This window comes from Camponotus floridanus, unplaced genomic scaffold (genome assembly GCF_003227725.1).
Source record: "Camponotus floridanus strain SB8 unplaced genomic scaffold, Cflo_v7.5 scaffold24, whole genome shotgun sequence".
In the NCBI taxonomy this organism is placed as follows: Eukaryota; Metazoa; Arthropoda; class Insecta; order Hymenoptera; family Formicidae; genus Camponotus; species Camponotus floridanus.
The window spans coordinates 3,948,329-3,973,261 of NW_020229370.1; the positions used below are offsets into that span (position 1 = coordinate 3,948,329).

General features: G+C 41.5%; 1 protein-coding gene across 1 annotated transcript; it reads right to left on the reverse strand.

Annotated features, from left to right (window-relative positions):
• Positions 1–101: 101 nt before the first annotated feature.
• LOC105256643 (dorsal-ventral patterning protein Sog) lies at positions 102–24,632 on the reverse strand. Its single transcript, XM_020029177.2, has 9 exons — positions 24,515–24,632; positions 23,393–23,913; positions 13,057–13,160; positions 10,744–10,873; positions 7,800–7,865; positions 5,792–7,579; positions 5,030–5,178; positions 4,291–4,617; positions 102–3,819 (listed from the first exon to the last, which is right to left on the reverse strand). The coding sequence occupies exons 2-9, from the start codon at positions 23,520–23,522 to the stop codon at positions 3,622–3,624; spliced, it is 2,892 nt and encodes a 963-aa protein (XP_019884736.1). The 5' UTR covers positions 23,523–23,913; positions 24,515–24,632; the 3' UTR covers positions 102–3,621.
• Between the last annotated feature and the right edge of the window lie 301 nt (positions 24,633–24,933).

Below are 24,933 nucleotides of genomic sequence, written 5' to 3' on the forward strand. Positions count from 1 at the left end.
TGTCAATGGACTTGTAATGTTACGAATAGGAATAATTATAATCGTATCGAAATGATTTTCATTTATCATAGATGATTCGTTTTTCATAGATACTTTGCGAATAAATGTAATCTATACCGATAGTCAATCTTTTCTCGGTGCGTTTTGTTCAGGATCGATGTCCTTTATATCGATCCCCTTTCGTATAGAATACGTGTGTATGTACGCGTATATCCATATCGATTAATGTTTCTTGCTCGAATGGCCTTTTCTACAATGACAAAAAACAATGCAGTTACTATTGAGAAATGCGCGGATTAAGAGCAAGGTATTCCTGGAATCTCTACGTTCAGAATATCAATCGAATTCAGTGAGTCATTATTATAGTCTCATTGGTGGTTTTACCCTATTCGATTTCTGTGAATCATACATCCGTTGGCAAATTCCTATACGATGACATTTTTCATCTCTTTCTCTTTTTCGGACATTTTAGGACAGGACGAATTGTTACCATCTTTTTAATAGTAATAGTAATAATAATTGACATTTTTAATTGATAAATTGTTTTGGCACAATACAGAATAACATCGAGTTGCATTTCTCATAAAATTGTTACAATGTACATTACATACATTCCTCAGCAGCTTATCTTGTCGCAGAAATATTTCGTTGATATTATTGCATTATACAAAAATTAATAATAATTTTGCTCACCCCATCGTGTATTGTATGTAATAAATGTGTAAAAGCATGTTAAAAACACATATCCAACGGACATTGTATTCAAACGCACAGATACAAATTTATCCTTTCTCGCATAGGCATCGTGTCGCGATATTATTTCATCTCGTTGTCATAATTGCTACGAAAAATTAATAAAACGCACGGAAATGAATTTTCTTTGTAAATAAATTTTTGTGTACAAGATCGCAATAATTATCTCTACAATGTTTGCTACTCGTCCATCTACTCTTTTTCGCAAGCTTTACATAAGCAACAACTCTTCCATGCGATATAACGCTACTGTTGTGCGTATGTGCGCGCGTACATACACAAACGCATACACCATTTTTCTCTCGTCTTTTGTTAGTTAAATTTATAATAAAAGGAGATAAAGGCGATTAATTTTGTTGTTTCCAACAAGCGTTTATAGAGATTATACGTTGACAACTACATTTATATTAAAACAGCATTTTTTTCAATATAGCTTTATGCGGGCATAAAGCTTGCCAAAATAAGAGATATAATTCTATTTATCAAATAATTAACATCAACTCGTCAAAAAATCAATATCTTGTGTGTTTATGAGGATGACTTTAAATAATCATGACAATATAACAAATCGATAATAAACAGGAATACAATATATAGGGAAAACTCTGAATGACGCTAAAAGAGAGAGTTATACAATAATGTATAAATAATATTAATAATAATTATCATATGTATAATGCTGATGTATTGTTATAATAAAATTAGCCGTTTAATTATATACTATGTACAAAATGTTTGCATACGCGACATGGTGTTAATGTCAGCCGACTATAATGTATTCATTTCGTATCATAAGTAAGGCACACGAGTCAATGTCTTTACACGAGATACACACTACGTTAAGTAGTAAAGTTAAACTGTTTCGATTATAACATTGATCAACGCAAACTTGCTTCTAAAATTTTTGCAATTTCGACATTTGTACAAATTGTCTCGTTGGCTGCTGGATTCAGAAACTCTGATGTGACATTTGCCATGTTTATAGCGCTAAATTGTTTTTTTTTTTTTTTTTTTTTTTGCCAATCGGATTCAGTTTTGTAATAGAATTAAAAATACTATTTAAAAGGTTTCAAATCGATAGTTTCGAGTTCGATCCAAGAGCTCTTAAATAATTTTTAATTTTACGACATCCGTCTTTTGTCATTTTAACGAATAGTGGCGAATTGAATAAACATTCTTAAAATCGTATTTATATCGTATAAAAATACATGAAATAGTGATACATAAAAAATAAGTTTATGATAAAACTTTCGCGTGTAGCAACATATCGTTGAAAAATTGCTGCTTAAAAGTTTTTAAAAATTATTGCAGTGGACGCCTCCTGATTCAATTGTAACTAGTGCGATACCGATTACTTTTTAAATTATTGCGCGTGACCAAAGAATCTATAAGGAACAAAATTTCTGGAATTAATATACATTACATACATTATTTTTGCGTCTCAGAAAATGAACGTTAATTAATCAGCAATTGTTAAGATATGTCAAAATTAATTCATTTATCCTAAGATTCGATATGTGTTTCGACTGAAAAGGATTATTTCTAATAATAAATATACAACTTAAATATTGTAAACGTACTTACAGCAATGACTGTTATCGTTGACAAACATTTTATCGCTCATCGATCATAGAGTAACAACGTTACCGCGTGTTTTTTCTCATCAAACCGTTGATATGATTCATAACGTATGAATATGCAATGCACTATATAAATACACTCTTCAACGATAATTTAGATTTGATCGTAACAATCGGCAAAAATAAAGTCGATAAACAATAAGAAAAATGACGTAGTAGAATATAGCGATTATATAATAATACCCATTATATAACGATATTAAAATTATAGTATAAGCAATATAGCGGTAATACTATTAATAGTAAAAAGATGATGATGATGATGATGATGAGGATGACGAGGATGATGATCATGATGATGATGATGATGATGATGATGATGATGATAATCATGATGATAATAATAATGTAGTTATTAGTAAACATTAGCAATCGCATAATAACTGATGCCGCCATCGGAGGTTTTTCAGTCTTCTTTGGTTGCTGGGTAACTCGAAGAAATTATTGGGTACAGTAGAGCACTCTAATAACGCCATAATGAAAAACTCGTTCCTATCAGGATTTTCACCCTTCATTTTCGCACATCTCTAAAATGATTGTTAATCATAAATGGTTGTCCCCTTTTACGAAAAGAAGGAGCGCTCTTGCTCCATTTTTACCCGTTGACGAGGATCAATTGATTAATAAGCGTTTGGCTGCGGGTATTGGAGGCTCTGGAGCATACGACCGAACGGACGGGTGTCGCAGATAAGAATAACATCCGTTATCACGCCCCACGTTCTTCCTCTTATATTTAGTATCTTGTCAACTTTCTACAAACATACGTATGTTTGTACACGCATTTGCTGACTTTTTTATCACTGACAATAAATTTTGAGCAATTGCGCCATTGTTGATTAATTATTCTCGTCTCATCGAGCATTACCAAATTCTGCGACAAGATTCGCACGTCGTTTTCCGCCCAGTCGAATACGAGTTATATCCCCGACGAATTGTATAAGTTCGTTAGCTGATTTTTCCAAACTATTCCTACTCTTAAAAATCAGTTTCTCTTGGGTACATTTCTGATCCAGTTCCCACAATCTTGATATACGCATGTATAAAAAGTTTGTTTTCATTTTGCTTCAAAGGCTCTTCTCGATCGCTCGTGACCCGCGCGGCAGACAATCGGTGACGAACGGCACGAACGATCGACAACTGGTTTTTTTATCATCGCCCGACGATGATGGCACGGCACATGGCAAGGTTCTTCGTAGACCGGAGCAAATTTCTCGCAAGACGATCAGACTCAGCTCAGCTCACGTGGCGTCACAGAATGCCGCGATGCCGGATGATGGTTGTTGCGGTGATGACGTCTCGCGCGGCGACATTGTGCCGTGCAACAGTCATCGACGTCCGCCACATATTCCCCACGTTTCATCTGATGTGCGATTGAATTACAGAGCGATCGTGGACAGCGTTTCCTGTCGCACCTGACCTCGCCATTCTGAAACGTACGAGAAGCGGTTCTATTATCACGACGTAAAAATCAGCCGAGGTCACAGCGCGCGTGTTTCATCTTCGTTTTAATGAATGAACGTTATAATGAGCGTAAATAGCAGGGAGGAAGGGCGGGCCAAGCGAGCACACGTCTGTCTAAAAAGTTATGTCTCTAAAGACTCTGAGAGAATATACGTATATGAATAACGGTATATTTTATTCATAAACAGCCTCGTTTTAACATACGAGTCGCGCAAAATAACTTTGACTCGTTCTTTAACGACTGAATTTTTAAGTTTTGAATTTTATTAAAATCTTTCGGGCAACTAAAATAAAGCAAAGCCTCTGCGTTAGAGTCACGTTCCTCCCCGTACAATTACGGAGATGGTATTGTGGCGCACAACCGCGTGCATTTATCCATCGTGTTTATATAATCTTTTTCGATAATGGCATAAATAAATTGCAAATAAATTCTTACTTTGCAACGACACTTGACGCACTTCATCTCACCGTGGGAATGCACTCGGGGATGCCATTCCATGCCATTCTCGTAGGGTCCACCGAGAGGATATTTGCAGCCACCAGAAGAGAGTATCTCTTCCGCGGTGCGTCGCGTCGAAGGTAAAGCCTGATCTCTCGGTAGGTGTGCGATGTCGCTTAAAGCGGTGGTAGTTGTGTTGCTACGAGGAGTCGTTACCGGGCACTGCCTGCAACAAGCCTTCTTGTCCGGCCTGAAGGCGATCTTCTCGTCGCACTCGAGCGGCGGGCACTGCACCCGCGGGCATTTCACCTCCAGCGTGACAGCCTGCGAGACAAATGGATTTCCGTTGTAAATTGCGGACGTGAGAGGTGACTCGACTTTTTACACTTGGTCGTCCAAGTACGCGCGATACACACACGCATACGCATCTGTGTTCTTTATCATATTCTATTTTAATTATTATCACTAGTAATTATCGCGAAAAAAAGAAAGAGGAAATATTTTCATAACAATTACTTGACACATAACTTAAGACAAAATAAAATTGTAATACATTATATTGAAAAACACATGATAAATTAAAGTTTCTCGTACATTTTACAAATATTTTTTTTTTCAAAGACTGGAAGTACTATATAAGATGAAAAAATTTTTCACATAGATTGTTTCAAAAATTTTTACAAATCTATTTATGCGTTTGCAATTCTATTAGAAACCAAAAGGAGTAAAAACTTACGTCACAAACACATATCGCACAAATATCGAATCCTACTGGTGGTAAATACGGATGCCAGGATGATCCTGCGAGATGATATTGTCCAGCCAATGTACAACCTCTCGTGATGTTGCTCTTGATTGTTGTATTAGTTTCGACAGTCGCTGGTGCTAAATATTATTAAATCATTAAACGATGATAATGTAGCGTGTTTGTTTATTATCCTATAATTCTCGTTTTCAATTTTTGAAACTCCTTTGCAACTTTAAACTTGATATTAATAACCTGAATTTAAAAAAAAAATGTATTTGCTCAGAATATTATCTTTACCGGTATTTGCACAATTATCGCAAATTCTGTTATCAGAGATAAATTGAATGTAATAATCCTTGAGAAAAGGAAAAATATATTTTATTTATTTTTAAATTAGTCCACTACTTATTCTTTCTATGATATTAAAAATTGTCAAGTTTTAAAATCATTAAAATTTCATGTAATCTCAAAAAAATTGAAGACAATATATTTTCTCTCCTGCCAAATATATAATGTGTATACAAGTGCTTGCAAAGAGTTGCACAAATACTTAAAACTTTTATTACAATTCGCTAATCACGTTTGAGTATTATTTTACTCTTGCATTTTTTCTTAATCGATTCGATTGCCATTTTCTCCCTCGCATCTCTTATACGTGTGTCTTGATTTTATATCGAAGAATTAAATTTTCTCTCTTCTTTTTACGTGAATAAATAAATAAATATAATAAATTAAGATATTTCTTCATACCAGCGCATATCGGACAGCAATGACCAGGCATCGGTTGCTTGAGCTGCTTTCCCAGCGGGCAAGAGACTGTCGGACAAGGCATTGCGTCACATCGCGCCAAGCCGCGATAGCAATGACACATTAAACAGGGATCCGCGCTCGATGTCCATTGCATGCCCTCCTCGTAGAATCTAGTCTCGTGAAAGCACGCGCCGGTGTCGATATCCGACCTGGGTGGCTGCAGATTGTACGCCACCACAGAAGCAATGTCATTGTCGGCGTAGTGCGGTAAACAGCTAAACGGCGCCCTAGCCTTGAAGGGAGCTTTCAAGACGTGAGTAGCCTGCTTGTCAGTCACCTCGAGAAAGCCAATGCCCGATTCGATTCTGTAGAGCTCCATCGGCGACAGTCCGGTGACCGAGCCTTCTAGGGTGTATCCCGTAAATTCTTCGAGGAGTCTCCTGGCGACGGGAGCACCTTGCGCCAGCAGAGGCATGGTCTCCAGGTACAAACGGAACGTTTGCGGCTCTTGAGACGAGGAGGGAAAACCAGCGAGCTCTAGCTCATAGTGTAGGGAACAATCGAGGTCTACCGCGGTCCATATCAGACCGACCGGTCCGGGATACGTTGGCTCTTTGGTCGATCTTCGTAGTAATACAGGCGCGGCGGTGTCTCTGGCGTCCGCTACGGGTCTTTCCAAAAGTCTGCCGCGCAACACGGAGCCGAGATGACTCGCGGCGACTACGGAGAGTTCCTCGTTGAAAAGCGGCTGCAAGAGTCTCGGTCCGGGTCGATCGAGGGAACCGTTTGCGAGACCGTTGATCAACGAAGGCGTCAAGTCTTCGAGTTCCGTTCTCCGTTTCCCACCCTCGTCCACTAACGTCACTAGGGGACTCTCCTCCTCGAGGCCCATCAACTGAACCCCGTAACGTAACGCTCCGATGCGATCCAGGAAGGCCCATGCCAATCCAGACGCCGCGGACGGCGTCTCCGACAATAACAACGTCTGATATATATCGCAAGTTGCGCGCGGACCAACCGTGCCAGCCAGTCGAAGAGCCTGCGGATCCTTGCGAGACATTATGCTGATCGACAACTTGCCACGGGTCAACAAACGGAGATCGGTTCCGGAAAGCGCGCTACGAATCTCACCAAAGTTCAATTCGTTGGACGGCTTTTTCACCACTATCTCCTCGGTAAGGACCACGTAATCCTTCTCCTGATGTTCCAGCTGAACGATCAGCGGAACGTCAGCTACGTCGTTTGGCAGGAAGAGACCGTTGAAGACGAGCGATACGTGGATCGATGGCGTCGAGGCGGATGAGGCGGATACGATCGCTGTCGCGCCCGCGCCGGACATCAATGATCGATCGACGCCCATCGTCGGTTCTAACAGCGAGGAGAACTGCTCGCTCGACAATGCGCGGTAACGAGACACCTGACCGGTTAGACTCGACGAAGGTTCCCAGATGAAGGAAACGTGCAAGCGTTCCTCGCGCAATAATTTACGATAGTCGCGCGGGACGCGTCTCCATACGCCGCAAAGCTTGCCAGTGGCATTTTGATAGGCACCACCGATCGGATCGATCACCTGTTCCTCGAGGATACTGCCGGATCCATCGACGAACTGTATGCTACGCGGACGAGGCGTCGATGCGGACAAATAAAACGAGTAGTAGAGATTTTTGCGATGGAAGCTGAAGCGACCGGTCGCTAGATAATTGTACGCGCTGTTGTACGCCGACGTTGGATTAGAGTTGTCGCGATGCAAAGATTGCGACGTTCTGCCCGTTAGTAAAGTGCCGAAATCTGCAATCATAGATGCGAGAGAGACGCTCGTTGGTTCAAGCTCAAATTTCATCAGCTAGACTAAGGAGTTGCATACGTATCGATAAATAATGGATGGCAATTATTGACAGATGGACAATTAATATTTCTCAATCTTTCTCAATTTTTAACCTTGCTCTTTGAAAGAACAAGAAACGATACATCGACAGTTTTTTTTTACAAATAGAGGAGGGAATCTTACGTTTCAAGCTTCGTTCCTCTTCCTCCGAAGTCAGTTGCGCCGGCAAATCTTGCACTATGTCCGTGTCTGCAACAAAGTTTATTTTATCGTTTAAATTTGGGCATTTATTGCCATTTTATCGCTCGATACACAATTCTTTCATTCATTTAACGTTCCCGTTTATTACTCGTTGTCAATTAAAAACATAAAGATTATATGTATTTGCGAACATTTTCTTTCGTTGCCAAGACGGGACGGGACGGTTTTCAACATTTTCAGCCGAGTTGAATGCGCTTGATGTTAAAAATAATTTAGTTAAAACAACCTAGACGAGGAATTCTCGTTGCTTTTAATCGATGCTGAAGGAGATCGATACCATACGTATAGAAATTGGCGCGCACACATGTACAAACGACTCGCGCGAGTTTTAAAATTAAATATATATTTATAAAGGAAAGAAGGATAAAACACGCGCACAAGAGAAGTGTTTTCCACTTTGTTTTGCACATGGTACGAGAAGCAGACGCCCATCGGCCCGATGGCAACTCGTCGTCGCGCGCTCTCTCTCTCTCTCTCTTTCGCAGAGGATAGGCATAAAATAAAAATAAAGGGTCAATCGTCGATCATCGATCGTCGATCGTCGATGGGCAACACTGACTCGATTCAGCAGCCGGTGGTGGTATGTGCGTGGCATGGGCATGGCACGGATCATAAAGAATGCCTGCGCGCGGTAGGAAAAAGAGTCGGCTGGCGCCAACCGCTGCTACTTTGAATGTTACTTTTATGGCGCATACCGCGCCGGTTCAGCGCCACGGAGACGTTAATTGCCCTCGCGCAAAACGTACAGCACGCCTGCCCTGCCTCTCTCGACACGCGTGAGACCAACCACAGTTATCGACTAAACTATTTCCGGCTAATTGAATCTAACCGAGACGGACGGCGCGACATTCATTCCATCGCGCCATTAACATTGGAAAAGGAATACACGACGATTCGCGAACGCGATAAACGATAAACGATCGCAATCTGTCGAGCCTACCTGTCGCGTCCACCTTTCTACGTCTCGCGCCGTCCTCGCCTTCTCTTTCTTCTCGCGTCGATAAGTTAACCAGTCTCTTACACTTTTTACGAGAAAAACAATTTTTGCCAATTCCACAAGGCTACACGTCGGCGGGCTATAATCGTTTCAAAGTTTATTCGCGTTATCGTTTCGAGCGAAACAACGATCGCTGCGCGGGATTACCGAGAAAACAGATTCGAACCTTGCAATTTCGCTCGGTCGGCCGGTTAAACAAACATCCAGACGCGAATAAAAATCGGCAATAGTCTCGCTCGTAAAGTATTTTCGTCCCTCTCCTCTTTTTATTCCTTTTTATAGCCGCGGACGCGTATGTCAGTAACGTCCAATTCGTTTTCGTAACGTCAAAGTTCGCATTTTCGCAGTCGTACGACAATCGAATGAGAATCGATGCGACGGTCCAATCGACGAGGTCAAGGGTCGCGATACATTTCCTCGCGCAACGTAAAAGAAAGGCGCTGATAATCGCGTCAAGTTTCACCTTTCATCAGCCGGGGCAACGATGATGACAATGACGGCGAATGGTCTCGCGCGGAAAATAAATTCGACGCGCGAGCTTTCTACGAGAACAAAGGAGAGAGCGAGAGAGAGATGTAAAAAACGATTCTATATATATTATCGTTATTGGTCACGGCGGGATATCGCGGCGACAACCGGAGTGCTTTATCAAAAGTGTCACGTTAACCTAATTGCGCGATAAATATATGCGCGTCTTTTTCGTCGCATCGCCAATAGCTGCGCGATACGCGACCGTAAAAATGTAAACGACTCTGGATCTATTTATAAGCGCTCGATCCGATGAATTTGTATAAACGATATAAAAGACTCGTCCTCTACCCCCCGCTGGACAATTCGTATCCATTGCAACAATCTCTCTCTCTCTCTCTCGCCTCATCCGCCCATCTATTCTTATTCCCACCGCGTGCGTTTAGCCCGATCATTACGTATGCTAATATTTACATTTAGATTGCACGGCTTAATCGAAGTGACGCCATGCGGTAATATAGCCGGCGCCATGGCGCTAAACCCGTGGCGTCCGTCCTCGTCTCCTCTCGCTCCGCTTCTCTTCGACGATTACAACTCGAGAGTCGCCTCTCGAGAGAAGAACGCGAGAGATCGGTCAATCTTGCCACCTAAATCTCTTCTTTTTCTCATCCGTTGTTTCGTCTCCTCTTTTGGCCATTTCCTTTCACCGCTAGGCAAGCCATTCGTCTAGGCATTCATCTCACTCATCTATCTCTCTCTCTCTCTCTCCTTCTCCGCTTATATATCTCTAAATAAAGATGCGGAATTTCTTTTTAGCGTCATTCCTGAAAATTGCGGCAGAATCGGCGGTGGCGATTAAAAAAGATTATTCTAGTTTGTATCCGTTTAGAACGCAATTTATCAATTTGCGCAATACATTCGGCAACTTTTCGGTTAAACAATTTAAATGTAAAAGGCAAGGCGAGGTAACGCAAAAGCGATAGCATCGCTATGCGAGGCGAAACATTTCGTGGCAATTTGCGCTCATTACCGTTGCTGTGACGCACGCCAAGCTTATCTGCCAACCTTATCAGTGCGCGAGATACGCTACTTTCACCAGCATCGGCGGCTCGCGGGCCAAATTCTTCGAGAGCTCCCCCAACGGAGCCGGCCCAACGCCGTCTATTTCTCCTCGCCAGGATACCTAATCCGTATCGCCGCTATACCCGCCATAGTCGCGGTAGAATGCGGATGGAGTAAGGCGCATAGCCGAGATACCCGGACAGATTGCCCTCCCGATCATATCGAGAAAATAAAATAAAAAGGGAACGAAATATTCATCGCGACGGACGGTTAATCGGAATCGAAAGGAGGAAAAGAGGATCGACCCGAGACTAATCGGATTTGTATTGCATAACTTACTCAAGTCACCGGGACAGGATTTGCAACATCGACCCGGCAGTAAAACTGGTTCGTCGCACGTGAGTTTGGGACATTCGTTCTTTATATTGCGACATTGGACTCTGGCGATGATCCGTCGTTTCTTTTGCACCTGAAAGCAACAAACAAAGTCGTCGGTTAGATCGCGGAGCAAACTTGTCTTTTGCACTTTTGTCTTTTCGGGGAAAAAACAAAACCGTGCTTATATTCTTAGCGAGCGGCGTAACACGGTGAATCATTTCATCCTTGTTTACAACCAACAAGGATAAAGCGATACACCGTGTCCATCCTGTGTCGCTTGAATGATGTGATGAAGAATGTCGATGTAAGAAGAAAAATTTGGCATTTTCATCTCTCTCTTTATCCAGAGCATCGCGCGCGAATATTATGTATATATATATATATATATATATATATATATATATATATATATATATATAAATGTTCAAACTCGATCAACATTGTACTTTTCAAGATTGACACGACGCCTGACTCTCTTCTCGTCTCCAAGGCGACGATAAAGGGAGAATAAGCGTTGCGTTCGACGAACCGCAACATTACTGCGATGACTTTAAGCGAGGAGACACGACTTCTCGTAACGACGTGTGATTCACGCGACGCGTCTGCTTCTTCTACAACCAAGATCGCGACCTATCAATAGCTCCTCGTGTACACGAAAGAGGGGAACTGTCATTCTTCCGAAGTCTAAAAATAGACGCCGCGCTCACGAGCCGAACATAACACAGCGCAGCATCTCTCTCATTTTCTTCCGTCTTTCTTTCATTTTCATCCATCTTTTCTTCGGTCCATCGTAATACACATTTTTCAACGATATTTTTTAACCCGTCAGTTATTAGCGCGACGTTATCGAAATGCGCAAATGCGCTTTTCCAAAATCAAATTCAAAGCTCTTTCGAATCTTATCTGACATTACTTTAGTCGAAAAATCTCCCTGCCTCGTTACCGCAAGAAAGAGATTGGAGTCTAATCGTATTAATTAACATTCATCAGTTGTTTACACTCGCATGTTTTTTATCGCTTTTATTTAGTGCGCACGTAAATGTAAATTTCCCAACATTTTCAAATTAAACGAGTAGTAGGTGCGAAATAATAAAAAATAATAAATTTTATAACAATTTTATATAATAATTATAAACTCAAAGAAATTATATATCACGACGCTCACATTTATTTTCGTCACGTTCCAATACTTTTGATTTAAGATTTGAATCAAAACGATGCGATAACCGAATAAACCGAATTGTTATGCGAAAATATTCCATATGCAACATCACCAACACTTTTAAACATGACAGTAAAGCGTACGACATAATTGATGAATATTTATGAAAACGCGTCGGGTAAATCTATCGAAAATAGTAAATTATAATTATACGAGGAAAGGTATATAATCGAGGTGTTAGGTTTATATAGAAAATTTATGTTTTCCCATAACTTCTTCCATACTACGAATAATGCATTCCAACGCACGAATGTGTAAACAAACATGTACAACTACTCGTATGTACAAACATACATCCATCTCTGGAAAGCCATCGATCGCGTTTATATCGTTTATACACGAATGAGAAAAAAATTTACAGGACATAAACGGAATATGAATGACAATTATTGCACGATTGAATAAATATTCATATTGTATATGTATGTTTGTGGCGTAAATTAAATTTTTTCTCTCAAATTAAATTCAGCGTTTTCGAGTGTCGTATGCGTTACTTTCGTGCATCAATGTAATATACGCTACTTATTAGTACAAGACATTAAATTATATGTATATATTGCGCGCGCGCGAGAAATAATTATCTCAACGATACTATACCATACTACATTCTTTTATCGTTGCACGTAAAGATTTATTCCGATAAAAATTTATCCATCTTTTTGTTTTATACGAGTTTAACACGTCTCGACTATCGATAAACATTAATGTTACTTAATTCGTCAGAAAAAAGGGGGAAAGAATCAACACAGACGATCGAAAAATTAAAACAAGACACGAGCATTTATAGCATGTTTCTCGACTGAATAAATTCCAAGGTAAAGAAAAAAGAGGCTACGAATTCTTTATTCATATATGCTAAAAAATTCCGGTGAGATATCTTACTGAAATTATTATATTAAATGTCATATATATTCGCCAAACGCTGCGGAATATGCAACGTGTCTTAATATGTGAATTATTGAAATGTCTGTATAGCGAGTTACGCGCATACATATATGTATACGCGCATTTTATTTACAAATAAATAAAATACAAGCTCATGTATTACGTACCGGTATACATTCGCACTTGATACAATACATGATTCCAAAAGGCGGTCCTAAATCCGCGAACCATATCGAGCCCAGTTCGCGAATCTGCTTGCCAAAAGTGCATTCTGAAACGAAGAGAAAAAAAGATTAACCGTCGATATTACATATCATCTAGTAATATACATGTTACAAGTACAAATTATAATAAATTAAATATCGCCCTATTTAATTTATCGATAATATTTTACAGATAAATTTGCGTGTTTCGCGATTAAGAATACATTATTAAGAAAAGTAGGTGAGGTGCGTATGTATTCCAGGTGCAAATAATGCAAATACACTTCCGTTGCCATCATTGACGAATAAGGCGCAATTTGACGCAGGTATAACGTAATACGTTCGGCATGTGCATGAGCCGTACGCATATTCATTCGCACATTTGTCGATAATATGCGTCGCGCGTTCTTTAAACCATCGTTGAATGAAACTTGGTCAACGTCGCAATTTTATTCCATATGTAAAACTTTAGCTATTGTTTACAAATATCGCGCAACCGGTCGATCGGTTAATCGATGCCGTCAGTGACACAGTGACAGGAATCTCTTGACCGTTCCGTGCTGAATCACAATTGGAATTGTGTGCGTGTGTGCGCGCGCGCGTGTGTTTTGCATAAGGATCAGAATTTCTTAACTAGCAAAAATGCAATATGTATATATTATTAAATTAATAGTAATTTATATTCATGGTTTTTAAATAATATAATTTCTTAAACTCCTCTTCTCTCTCGCCAAACAGAAAAGAAAATGAAAACGATCGAAAGCTACCAAGAGTCTCATTGTTTTATATCGACGCCATTTTCTCCTCTCGACGTAAAAATAAATGCGGACCTGAAAGCACTCTGAAAATAACGTAATGGGAATTGTTTTCATCGGGGCGTATTATGCACAGCCATGTTTCACAATGTTTTTATTTTTGTCGAGCGACTATAGCGCATTGCCGTTTTTCTCAATTCATAATCAATGTAGGGAAATAGAGATTGGCAGAATTCTATTAAAACTATTTATAAAAGAACACTTTTACACTATATGCATTTTACTCATTTTCTTAACGGGTGAGTAAATCAATTGTTTACACATGCAGATAATATATATGCCATGTACAAGTTTATGCGCATGACTTGGATACATGTATAGAAAAGAAAAAATATGAAAAAGAAAAAAATACATGTGCAGATTTCTCATCACTGTTGATCAAAAATTATTACAAAACGAAAAGGGAGACAGAGAAAGAGAAAGAAAGAGAGAGATGGAGGAAAGGGAAGAGGAAGAAAAAATTTGATCGTGTGCAAGTTGGAAAAAAATACAGAAAAATTCATTTTGCACGAGGTCATTGCACTGCGCGTACTAAATCGTTCCAAGCTCGCAAAATCGCGGCCTTTAGTAACTAGGAGTCTGAAGAGTGAAAGAGAGAGAGAGAGAGAGAGAGAGAGAGAGAGAGAGAGAGAGAGAGAGAGAGAGAGAGAGAGAGAGAGAGAGAGAGAGAGAGAGAGAGAGAGAGAGAGTCAAGCTACAACATTGAAAATATGTGAATCACGCGGTATATATATTGCCGTAAAGTAATCTATTAATTCTCTCTCTCTCTCTCTCTCTCTTTCTATCTCGTTGGCATGATAACAGTGATTTGTTGAATTTTTCAGTTTCGTTCCCTCGCACCTTTTTCACGCGTGCAACGCGACATACTTTCGGATATATACATGTGCATATATAAATAAATTTATTTTTTTTTAACTCTTTAACTTTAACTAATAAATGGTTAATTATTTTCAATTGCCAAGGCCTAATATGTAGTTGATAAAGTATATTAGTTTAATAATTAAACGATTAATATTTAAATCGCAGAGTTTAAGTTTAAAGTTTCAAGTAACGATTTTACAAACTGATTGAAAAAAACACTCACGAGCGGGTACATTTTTATTGCGATGCCATGAATATGTCTTCGCTCACGATAACATAAATAATGCGAGCGTGGAAAAGAGCATGTACTGGAATACACTAGATCATAATCCGCAAACGGTTAAGCGAATGGCAAACATGTGCTACCTTTCGTTTTTCGCTTTTCCGCCCTCACATTCTCCTCTGTGTATGCGTGCGGGTATGCGTGCGCGCGTATGCGTGCGCGCGGTCTCTCTCCAACTCTCACGTTGGATAGATTTACGAACGTGACGTCTATCCGTTGATTCTCGCTGTTCGCTTCTTCCTCTCTCGTTCTTTCTTTTCGGCATCTATCCTCTCGTCTCGTCTCGTCTCGAGTTTCACATCACCTTTAGCATCGCGTCCGCTCTCACGTCTCATCGTAACATAGCGATGCGAAGCGCATACACACGAGAGACGGTTATCCTATCGCCATCACGGTGCGGAGAAATGACGATTGACGAAATAAAAGAAAACCGGATTTGTTTGTAAAACTTAGAAATTAATCTTTAGAAATCGCAAGGCTGACTTTTCCCTTCATTTTTCAAGTTGGTCCGTTTCTTTTTTTTGTACGATATTTAAAAATTATAAACTTGTTTTCTATGAAATTTAAAATCTAAAAAATTGTTCGATAAAAAACATTTTGCTATCAATAATCGGTTTTCTACAAAGCTGTATAAAGAATACTTAATAATACTTGCAAGTTTAATTTCGAGTTTTCGCCAAAATGATGTATAAAAGTGGATAAAAGAGCAACATTTATATACATAACGCTATATAATTATGATCTCTCTCCCTCTCTTTAAATTTCCTGTAAAGATGGGAAGCGCATCGTGCGCGCGTAGACATTGCTTTATGCGACAACGGCTGCCCGAAGCATTTATACATGGATCGAGAAACGGCACCCTTACCTCCGTAAAGGTATCGCGGCGGCATCGCGACTTTGGACAATGTTCGAGCGCCACTTTCTCGAGCGCGATGCCGCCTGCCTTGCCTCATTTTACTTCATCTCGCTTCGTCTCCCCTCGCCACCCTCCACCCGACGCTACGCCGCGCTATGCCGCGTCGCGCCGCGCCGCGCCGCGCCGCGCCGCGCCGCGCCACGCCTCGCCGCGTCACGCCGTGCCGGCTCTCGAGACGTTTTAGCGTCTCCGCTAAAAGCGGAGAGACACGTAGGCGATGTGCGATGTCGTCCGATTATTTATGTATGCGTGAACTGCGCTGCGCTGCGCTGCGCTGCGCCGCGCCGCGCTATACCTGATACCGATGATGCGTACATTTACGTGCGACGCGTACCATTATTCGCGTACATTTTACCTTGCTTTTTTTCGCTTTATTTATTTACTTTTTTTTCCATTTCAACCTTGTTTATATTAAAGTCGTGTTTTTTCAATTTCATACAATTTTAAACGAATCAGCGAGTTCAAAAACAGGTCGAAAAATAATATCGTTTCATGGATTTAATTCTTTCATACGCTTGCGCTTTCTCTCTCTCTCTCTCTCTCCGCTTAGTTTATTTCCTTTAAAACACATGATACGCGGGCATATCATGTTTAAATCACATGTATAATGCGTATCAATTTATGTCAAAGTGTCATCTCGACAGAAATTTAAATTTTTTAAAACTATCCATCTCTAGACATTATTATGATATATATTATTCGATTCCTATGTAAACGATTCTTTTTTTTGGATAAATTATTTTCTCGATATTATTCTTCCTCGTGTTGTTTTTCTCTAGCTTCCAAAAATATTTCCAAAGAGACGCATGCATCATTTTACACGATTGACTCTACGTATATGAGAAAGACGTGTACTAAAAAGAATCGAAAAAAAAAAAAAACAGTACACTTCTCTCGTAAAAGTCATATACATGAAATGATGCATGATGTACATAAATTGTTCCAGTGTCGGACACACACACACATATATATATATATATATATATATATATATGTATCCCTGCATACATGTCCCTACACTTACGTGATATCACGCACGGCTCAGAAATGCCGACCTTGCGCCTGCGACTTGAGTCAGTGCACGCGTAATGCGATGCATTCACGTTCGCCAAGCCTTTCGGCCAATCCCTCCGTCGGTCGCGCGACGACCGCGCTGATAAGCGATGAGGGCGGCGGCGGCGGCGGCGGCGGCAACGGCTGCGACTGCGGCTGCGGCGGCGGCGACCGCAAATCTACGACGTACATAGAATATCTGTATGTATGCACGCACGCGCGCGCGCGCGATATGTAAATATACCGTCGGACGAAATATCAGGTAAGGCGTAAACATTTTAGACGCTATCGTTTCTTTTTCTCCTAGTGAAAAATACATTTTCTTCTCGATTCGATTAAAAAGAAAAATACACTATCAAGAAATAGAAAGAGAAGAGGGGAAGAGAGAGAGAAAGAGAGTCATTGCGAGTATCGACTATATATTTGGGATTACGCCAAGACTAAAGCTTTGCTTAATTTCGTCAAAATTTTGTCTGTCAAATAAACCGCTATTACAAGTCGACAAGTGGCTCGTTCGTATTATTACAAATTTCTCCGCTGGCACGCGTCAATGCTCTCGCGAGCCAAGAAACTGATTAATTCAATTTTGCAAAAGTACAATATATCGATGGTACGTTTCGCGCGTCACACGAGGAAAAATATATCCGTAAAAGCATACATTTTCCAAAGAGGAAATAACTGGCAATAACGCACATTTTGCGCGTATTAAATTATTTATTTTTTCAAATACGTGACGGGAAATGTGTTCATCGCAAAAAAATACACTCATCGTTGTAGCGGCGAAATAATGAGAATTGGATAATCGTTGACCGATGACGCGCCTACTTTTCCTTCCTCTGTCGTGCGAGAATAAATACACGAGAATTATAAATAATACATTACGTTTCGAACAAGTCGGTTTGATTCGATTTATCGAAGCGACGATCGATCGTTGCTGACAATGAAAAAAAAAAAAAGGAAAAGACCTTTGCCGGTTTAGCTCAAGGTTATTAATCGAAATAGTTTTTTTTTTTTTTATGTAACGTACATGCACGCGCGCTGAGAAAGAGAGAGAGAGGAGAATGCCAATTCACTATACAGCTTGAGACTACATAAGTTAAACTAACAGTTTAGAAGAAATCGTATAAATGAATTAATATAGAAAAAATTGTTCCCTCTGTCAGGTAAATTATATTAAAAAATTTTTTCTTTATTTAACCAAGCTTGAAAACATCGGCACTCGTTTGCCTAAAGTAAATTTCCGAGCAAATTCACCACTCTTACAGTAGATGATAGATGACAAACGATCAATCGTCAGCTGCCGTTCATTGGCCGAGTATCCGAGTACAGATATCGTACAATAATAGCGCGATATTGGTGCAATAAATTTGAAAATTTCGCTTACAAGATTGCGCATTTCGAAAAGCCATTCTGACGTTGACTTTCGATTCGTTCGTTGCACGATTTGGATAAAAGTCAAACGTTATTAAAATAATGAAAGAGAAAATTTAATTTGCATCTTTCCCAGCGAAATTTTTGTTTAAACCCTCGTTGTAAGAAATATACAAGTAACGTGCATAATATTATACATCTTATCTCTCTCACGAAGAACGAGTCGAGATGGCTCGTAAAATCGGAACGAGTCGTTCCGTCCGAGGTATGCGTGAAAAAAGGAGCAATCCATTTAACGGTGTGCGCGTGTTGTTTCCGTAATAAAACTAATTCGCGATACGATGCGATATGACGCGACACGATGCGATACGCGCGATACGAATGATAGGCACGCGACGAGAGCGCGATTCTCGAAGCCTGGTCTAGTACGTACGTATAACGGCCAAAGTAGGAAGGATACGAGTGACATTAACGGTACCGATTAGCGGTTATACCTTACCGCGCGCGAGTACTGATAAAATGAAAATTTATAAATGAGAATAATGTCGAGAGGAAATGTGTTTTCCAAGTCCCGCAGGATCATCGATGGAATTCGATCGTCACAGCGGGCAGCTCGTTACACTATTCATCGTATTGTATTTGCCGACACTTTTCGGGGCACGCTCAGACCTTGGCAGCGAAGAAGAAAGTGAAACTCTGACTAGATTGATAATTTTCGCGCAACATTCATGCAATTTCCGTTCATTCGTATGTTTATATACATGTTGAAAATTTCCATTTATAAATACCGAGGAGTTTTGTTTCATCTGGGAAAACTGATAAATGGACACCTTTTACGTTCATTAAATACACCGAGCGAAAGCTCTCCCTTTCTTCTCGCGTCCCTTTTCTCTTTCCATCGCTTTCCTCTACATCCATCTCGTGCCTTTTACAAACACTTGTTACTCCTTCTCATGTTTGTCGACTTGGCGTGCACGCGCCAGAAAAAGATGTCGGAACACCATGTTGCATACTTGTCTTTGTAGATACAAATTCTACTTTGAAGTTTTGCAAATTCGCGCGCGTTAATGCGTTGCGTCCATAGTCGCGAAAAATCTTGATCCTCTTTGGCCGACCGATTAATCCTCTCGGAGCAAAGGGACAAACAGGAGCGCGCTACCTACGCCATATATGTACGTATATGCGGATGAGCGACACGCGTTAACAAAATTACAATTTTTTCAAACTTGTTTTTCAAATCTCTACAACGTCTACATTCATCGCTGCGATTAGCCAGATTATACGATCGCGAAAGGCTGTTTGCTACGTAAAAGAAAATGCATAAAGTACAAACCACACCCATGTCATCCGAGGATAATGGCAACCTATCTCGCGCATCCTGCCGTGCCTTGTCCGGTCGGTCTCTCTCTCTCATCGACTCTCAAAGTCGACGCGAATCGATCGGGCGATAAAAGGCGCGCGATCTTGAGAAACGTAAAGTCTAAATCCCCTCCTAGGGGGAGAAGAATGCGAGACGTTTTACGCCTCGACTTTGGCACACGTGAGGTTACACAGAGGTTATCGCTTACAATTAGTTTCTAGCGTTCACTCTTATTGTTAGCTAGATTCCGCGTGTGTACATCCGCGACAATGAAATAGGAGGCAGAGAGAACGAGTTCACGGAGAACGAAGAAGGAGAGAAACGAAGAAGCCGTTGGTCGCGAAGGTGGTGGTAAGTCGTTTTGTGTCTGCAGCTCGTCTAAATATATACGATCCTCTCTCTTCGGCGCGATGTAGCCTTTCTCAGAGAAAACAGGAGAGACGCGAACGGGCCCTGTCTTGATTTTCGAGAAATCCCTGTGAATTTCGCGCATTTCGACAAAGCTGAAAAATTAGGCGGGCGAAAAGAGCGACCAAGATTATATCGCTGATTCGTCTCGTTTGACGTCTCTCTCCCTTCCTCTCTCTTTTTCTCTTTCGAAAAAAATGCGGCTCTCGATTTAATTTACCGCGTCAGCTTTTATAAAATGTTTGCGCAAATATTTCATCGAAGTATAATATTTTTTCCTTCTCGCACACATACCATCTTGTATAAATTAATCTATATAAAATTCCTCCGTCCGAAGGGATGAATGAAGATTCACTAACATTCAATCTAATGTTGCTCGTTTGCAACACTTGCAATAAATTTGCTATTTGTATCGCGTATTCGCTAATACAATTTGACACACTTATACGTAAACTATGATATTTCACATAATCGAGCAGAGAACAGGGCGCCTCCGAGAATTCTCACCTTCCACTTTTCTCTCGCTCCTCGCCCCCATCACGATAATCTATAAAATCCGTTAAATAAAAATGATGACATTGTAAATTGGCGCGTCGCGCGCGCGCCGCGTTCAATGCCATCGTTTACGTTTAGCTACTTGAAAAAGGCGCATATAAATTGGCTTCTAAACTAAACTTGTTTAATATACAACGGTCGCGTTGTCTCGGTGGCTGCAGCCAATTAGCCGCGAATCTTGTCGAACGGAGGATCGGGCGACGCATTCGCGAGAGGAAAGGGCTCGATTGCGTTGCCGCCACGTGAATAAGGTTCATTTATGTAAAATTTCCAGACGGATTATTTTTTAAACGCGCGTTTACCGAGTAATCTACCATCGTATGAAATTGGGTCGAATTCGAACACAATGAGACGCATAGTCAACTTTTTCAACTAAATGGCATCTCGAGCAGTCCAAATATCATTGCCCGTTACTCTAAGGCGCACATTCAAATTAACGTACATATTAAAAATATTCTTTTTCTACCAACACGACTGTTTATCGACCGTCACATCTCGATGCACGAACAAATGGCTTTCGTCAAATGGCTTTTATTCGCGAATGGATGCAAGTGTGAGATGTGTACGCTCGGTTTTAGTTGGTTTATATTTTTATTGCCGTGATCGAGAATCACATACACGCGCACATATATATATATATATATATATATATATATATATATATATATATACAGTTGCACAACTCATCATGCGCTATAAATCAAAGTTGTGATATCGGCACAAATCTTACTATTTGGCATCGATAACGATCCGATACCGCGCGTGCGGTACAATGGTTAGCAGGGATGCGGATACAAATGCGGAAATTAATTAATTACGTAAATGGACAATCCTTAATTGTGCGTAAGAAATATATGCCTAGTTTCACACGTCCTAATCAATCGCGTTTAGATAATACGGAGCGCACGGAGCGCGCTATTCCATCAGTCGAGTTAAGAGTCACGTGCGCGAATGACAATCGTACGTAAACAGAAGAGGGCTGTTGAACGAGATCTCAAATAAAAATCGACGGTCATTATATTTTAAACGCTCGGTCTCTACAATTTCAACAGTTCCATCAATAAGATTATCAATAAGATAGAATCGCGTGGATTGATAATCTAAAGATTATCAATCCACGCGATTAATCAATTAATGCGATTAACCTTTGCAATTGTTGCGTCCAAAGTAGCCATTTGCGTAAAGTATGAAAAAAGGTGCCAATTTTTTTAAATTTGTCATTAAATTGCATGTATTTTAATATTTGTCAAGCGCATGTAATATTAATCCTATTTGCACAGCAATCTTTTGCGGCGACATGAAGCGTTTTTAACTATTTTTCACATTTATCTCGCGAGCGCGAAATTTTAAACTTGTAAAATTTTTAGCATTTACACAGCAATTTGTCCGGGAAATGATTCGATATCGATATTAACTCGATTATTTACTCTCGGCTGTCTTGTCGCGAGACATGAGAATTGTTGTAATATTCTATGCATCCATCTGCCATTTTTCTGTATTTTGGTCTTTGAGTCTTGTTAATTTTTGCTCCTTGATTGTAAAGATATAAAAATCGCCTCTAAAAATTGGTTTACCGGATAATACGAAGCGTCACGGTAAAATCAAAGGTGAAAATTAGCGTCTTATAAGATTAATAATAGACCATTTATTTTAAATGAACCTCCCGTACATTCGACTCGCGTATATTTCGGTAAACATGTTCCGCGTGTGTAACGTGTGTAATATTAATCGATGATTTGTATTTGTATTTTGCCGTACGGTGCTATTGTTTACAAAATATGGTAAAATAATACTTTTCGCATAAAATGATACATTTGCGACTCATCATCTTATACATGTATGACACAATTTTTCCAGATCAAACTATCGGTTCGTACGAAGCTTTCATGTTTAATCTCTACGCATGCATAAATAGTTTATAATTTCGATAATGTATGTCGAATTAATAAAAAAAGGAGAGAAGGAGTAAAAGAGAGAGAGAAACGTCGCGCGCGCGCGCGCGTACGGTAGAAAGGAATATTAAATATATATAAAATTGTACGAAAGAAATTGTACGTGCGTGTACGCTTTGACGAGGACGCGCGCGCGCGAGCGGAGCAAACCGGTGGACATTGCTAGATCCATATAAAGAAGAGAAATGAGTCGCTTGGATCCTTTACCTTTTGCTCGTTGCTCCAAACAATCTCTCTCTCTCTCTCTCTCTCTCTCTATCTCATTGCGAAAATTACAAACGTGCTTGAACCGCGCCAACAAATGGCTACATGATTTATTTTATAAAACGATATTTATATAAATGCAACTACCTTTAATACAGACGATATTGCATTTTGAGAAATTTACCAAGGGGACACGCGTAAAGTGTACAAGAGGAAGATTACGTTTCGGGGGTGAAAAATGACGTAATTTACGTGGCAAAAGCCGTGGGGTGAGTCTCTACCTAGGAGGGAAAGGATAACCATCGCGAATCGAGGAAATGATTATTAGTGGGGGGGGGGGATATTAAGCGAGGATGCGCTTTGCGCTTCATTCGCGCGCGTTTCTACGTACGCACGCGAGCATCTCTAACCTTTAAAGGACAAGAAGCTGCCCCGCGCGACAATCGTCGAGCGCTCGAAATCGGAAAACGGAATTTCTCCGTTCGAGAGCAAATGCGAGATATGCGATGAATTGTTACTTACCGGCGGCCCGGTGAGGTCTCCTCGCCCAGTCGTCCTCTATCAAGGGTGCGACTCGACGCGCGCGTAACGTCAGAGGATAGGAAGCGATGATGAGTAGAATCGGCAACGTCAGACCACTGTGAAGATGCATATTGGCGACTCTCGGTCTCTCGCGATGCGACGCGACGCGACGCGACGCGACGCGAGCGCAGCGATGCGATGCGATGCGATGCGATGAGATGCGATGCGACGCGATGCGACGCGATGAGATGCGATGCAATGTGACGTGACGTGACGTGACGTGACGTGACGTGCGTGACGTAACGCGATGCGACGTGACGCGATGCGACGCGACGCGACGCGACGCGATGCGACGCGACGCGACACCCGCGCGTCTCTCTCCCTCCTCGCTGTTTATCAGCTGGCTGCTCTCTCGTACTCAGTTTTGGCACTCGCACCGATGTTTAACGCATAGATAGCGCGCCTTCTCCTCCTCCTCCCTCGCTCTCTTTCTTCGCCGTCGTCGAAATCGCGGCACTAATCTATTAACAACCGCGTTCACTGCACAAAACTTTCCGCGCAATCTCATTTACTACGTAATTTATTCCCCTCCCTCCCGGGTCGCGGGCGCGACGCGAAAAAGGGCGCGATGTCCGCGGCCGGAATTTAAACTCGCGAGCGCGCACAACGTCGAGTCTCCTCTATTCTTGGTCCAGTCGGGAAAGGATCTCGGCGCGAAAATTGCACTCGCGCGAGAAAGCCTCGCTCGCAACTACTCCGCTACTACTCTGCGATTTCTCGATTCGCGTTCCTCTCGCGCCTCGCGTCTCGCGTCTCGCGTCTCGCGTCTCGCGCCTCTCTGCTCCGCCGGTCTCGGCCGCGCGCACGTTTTATAAGGTGGTGGGTAGGTAGGTAGGTAGGTAGGTAGTAGGTACCTACACGCGCGGTGCTACGAGAATGCCCCGAGATCGAGAGACACGGGAGAGCAGAAAGGCTTCCTCGTCGTTTGTCTCTCTTTCCTCACTCGCTCGCCCGCGCGCGCGCGCGCGCGCGCTTTCTCCCTCCCTCTCGCCTCGTTTTTCGCTCTCCGCCGCTCTCGCGTTATTCATTCGCGTCGCGTTACGTTTCCCATATTCTCTTTACCTCTCGCCTGCTCCCCCTCGCAAAGTAACGCCGGTGCGCATCGACACTGATTCCGTTGGCGAGGGCGCCGCGCGTTAAACGTATCGGATCGGATGGCAAACGTCCGACTGACTGACTAACTGACCGTCTCCGCCGTCTCTGGTGAATTTGTCTCTGGTGGGAGGAGAAGGAGGAGGAAAAAGCGGAGAAGGTGGAAGAGCGGGAGGAGGAGTCCTCGCCGCGCGAGCGCGCCGTCGTCACCGACTCTGTCCTTTTCCAGATTACGCGATCGCGAGATTACGGAAACGCGAGCCCGTCCGTTGTCGGCGGCTAGAGGCGAGTTTCGACAATCGCCGCGCCTGCCGCGCCCAACTGTATTATCGAGACACTTTTCCACTTTCGTACGTTGCTCTCCTCCTCTTCCGACAGAGAGACGGCTC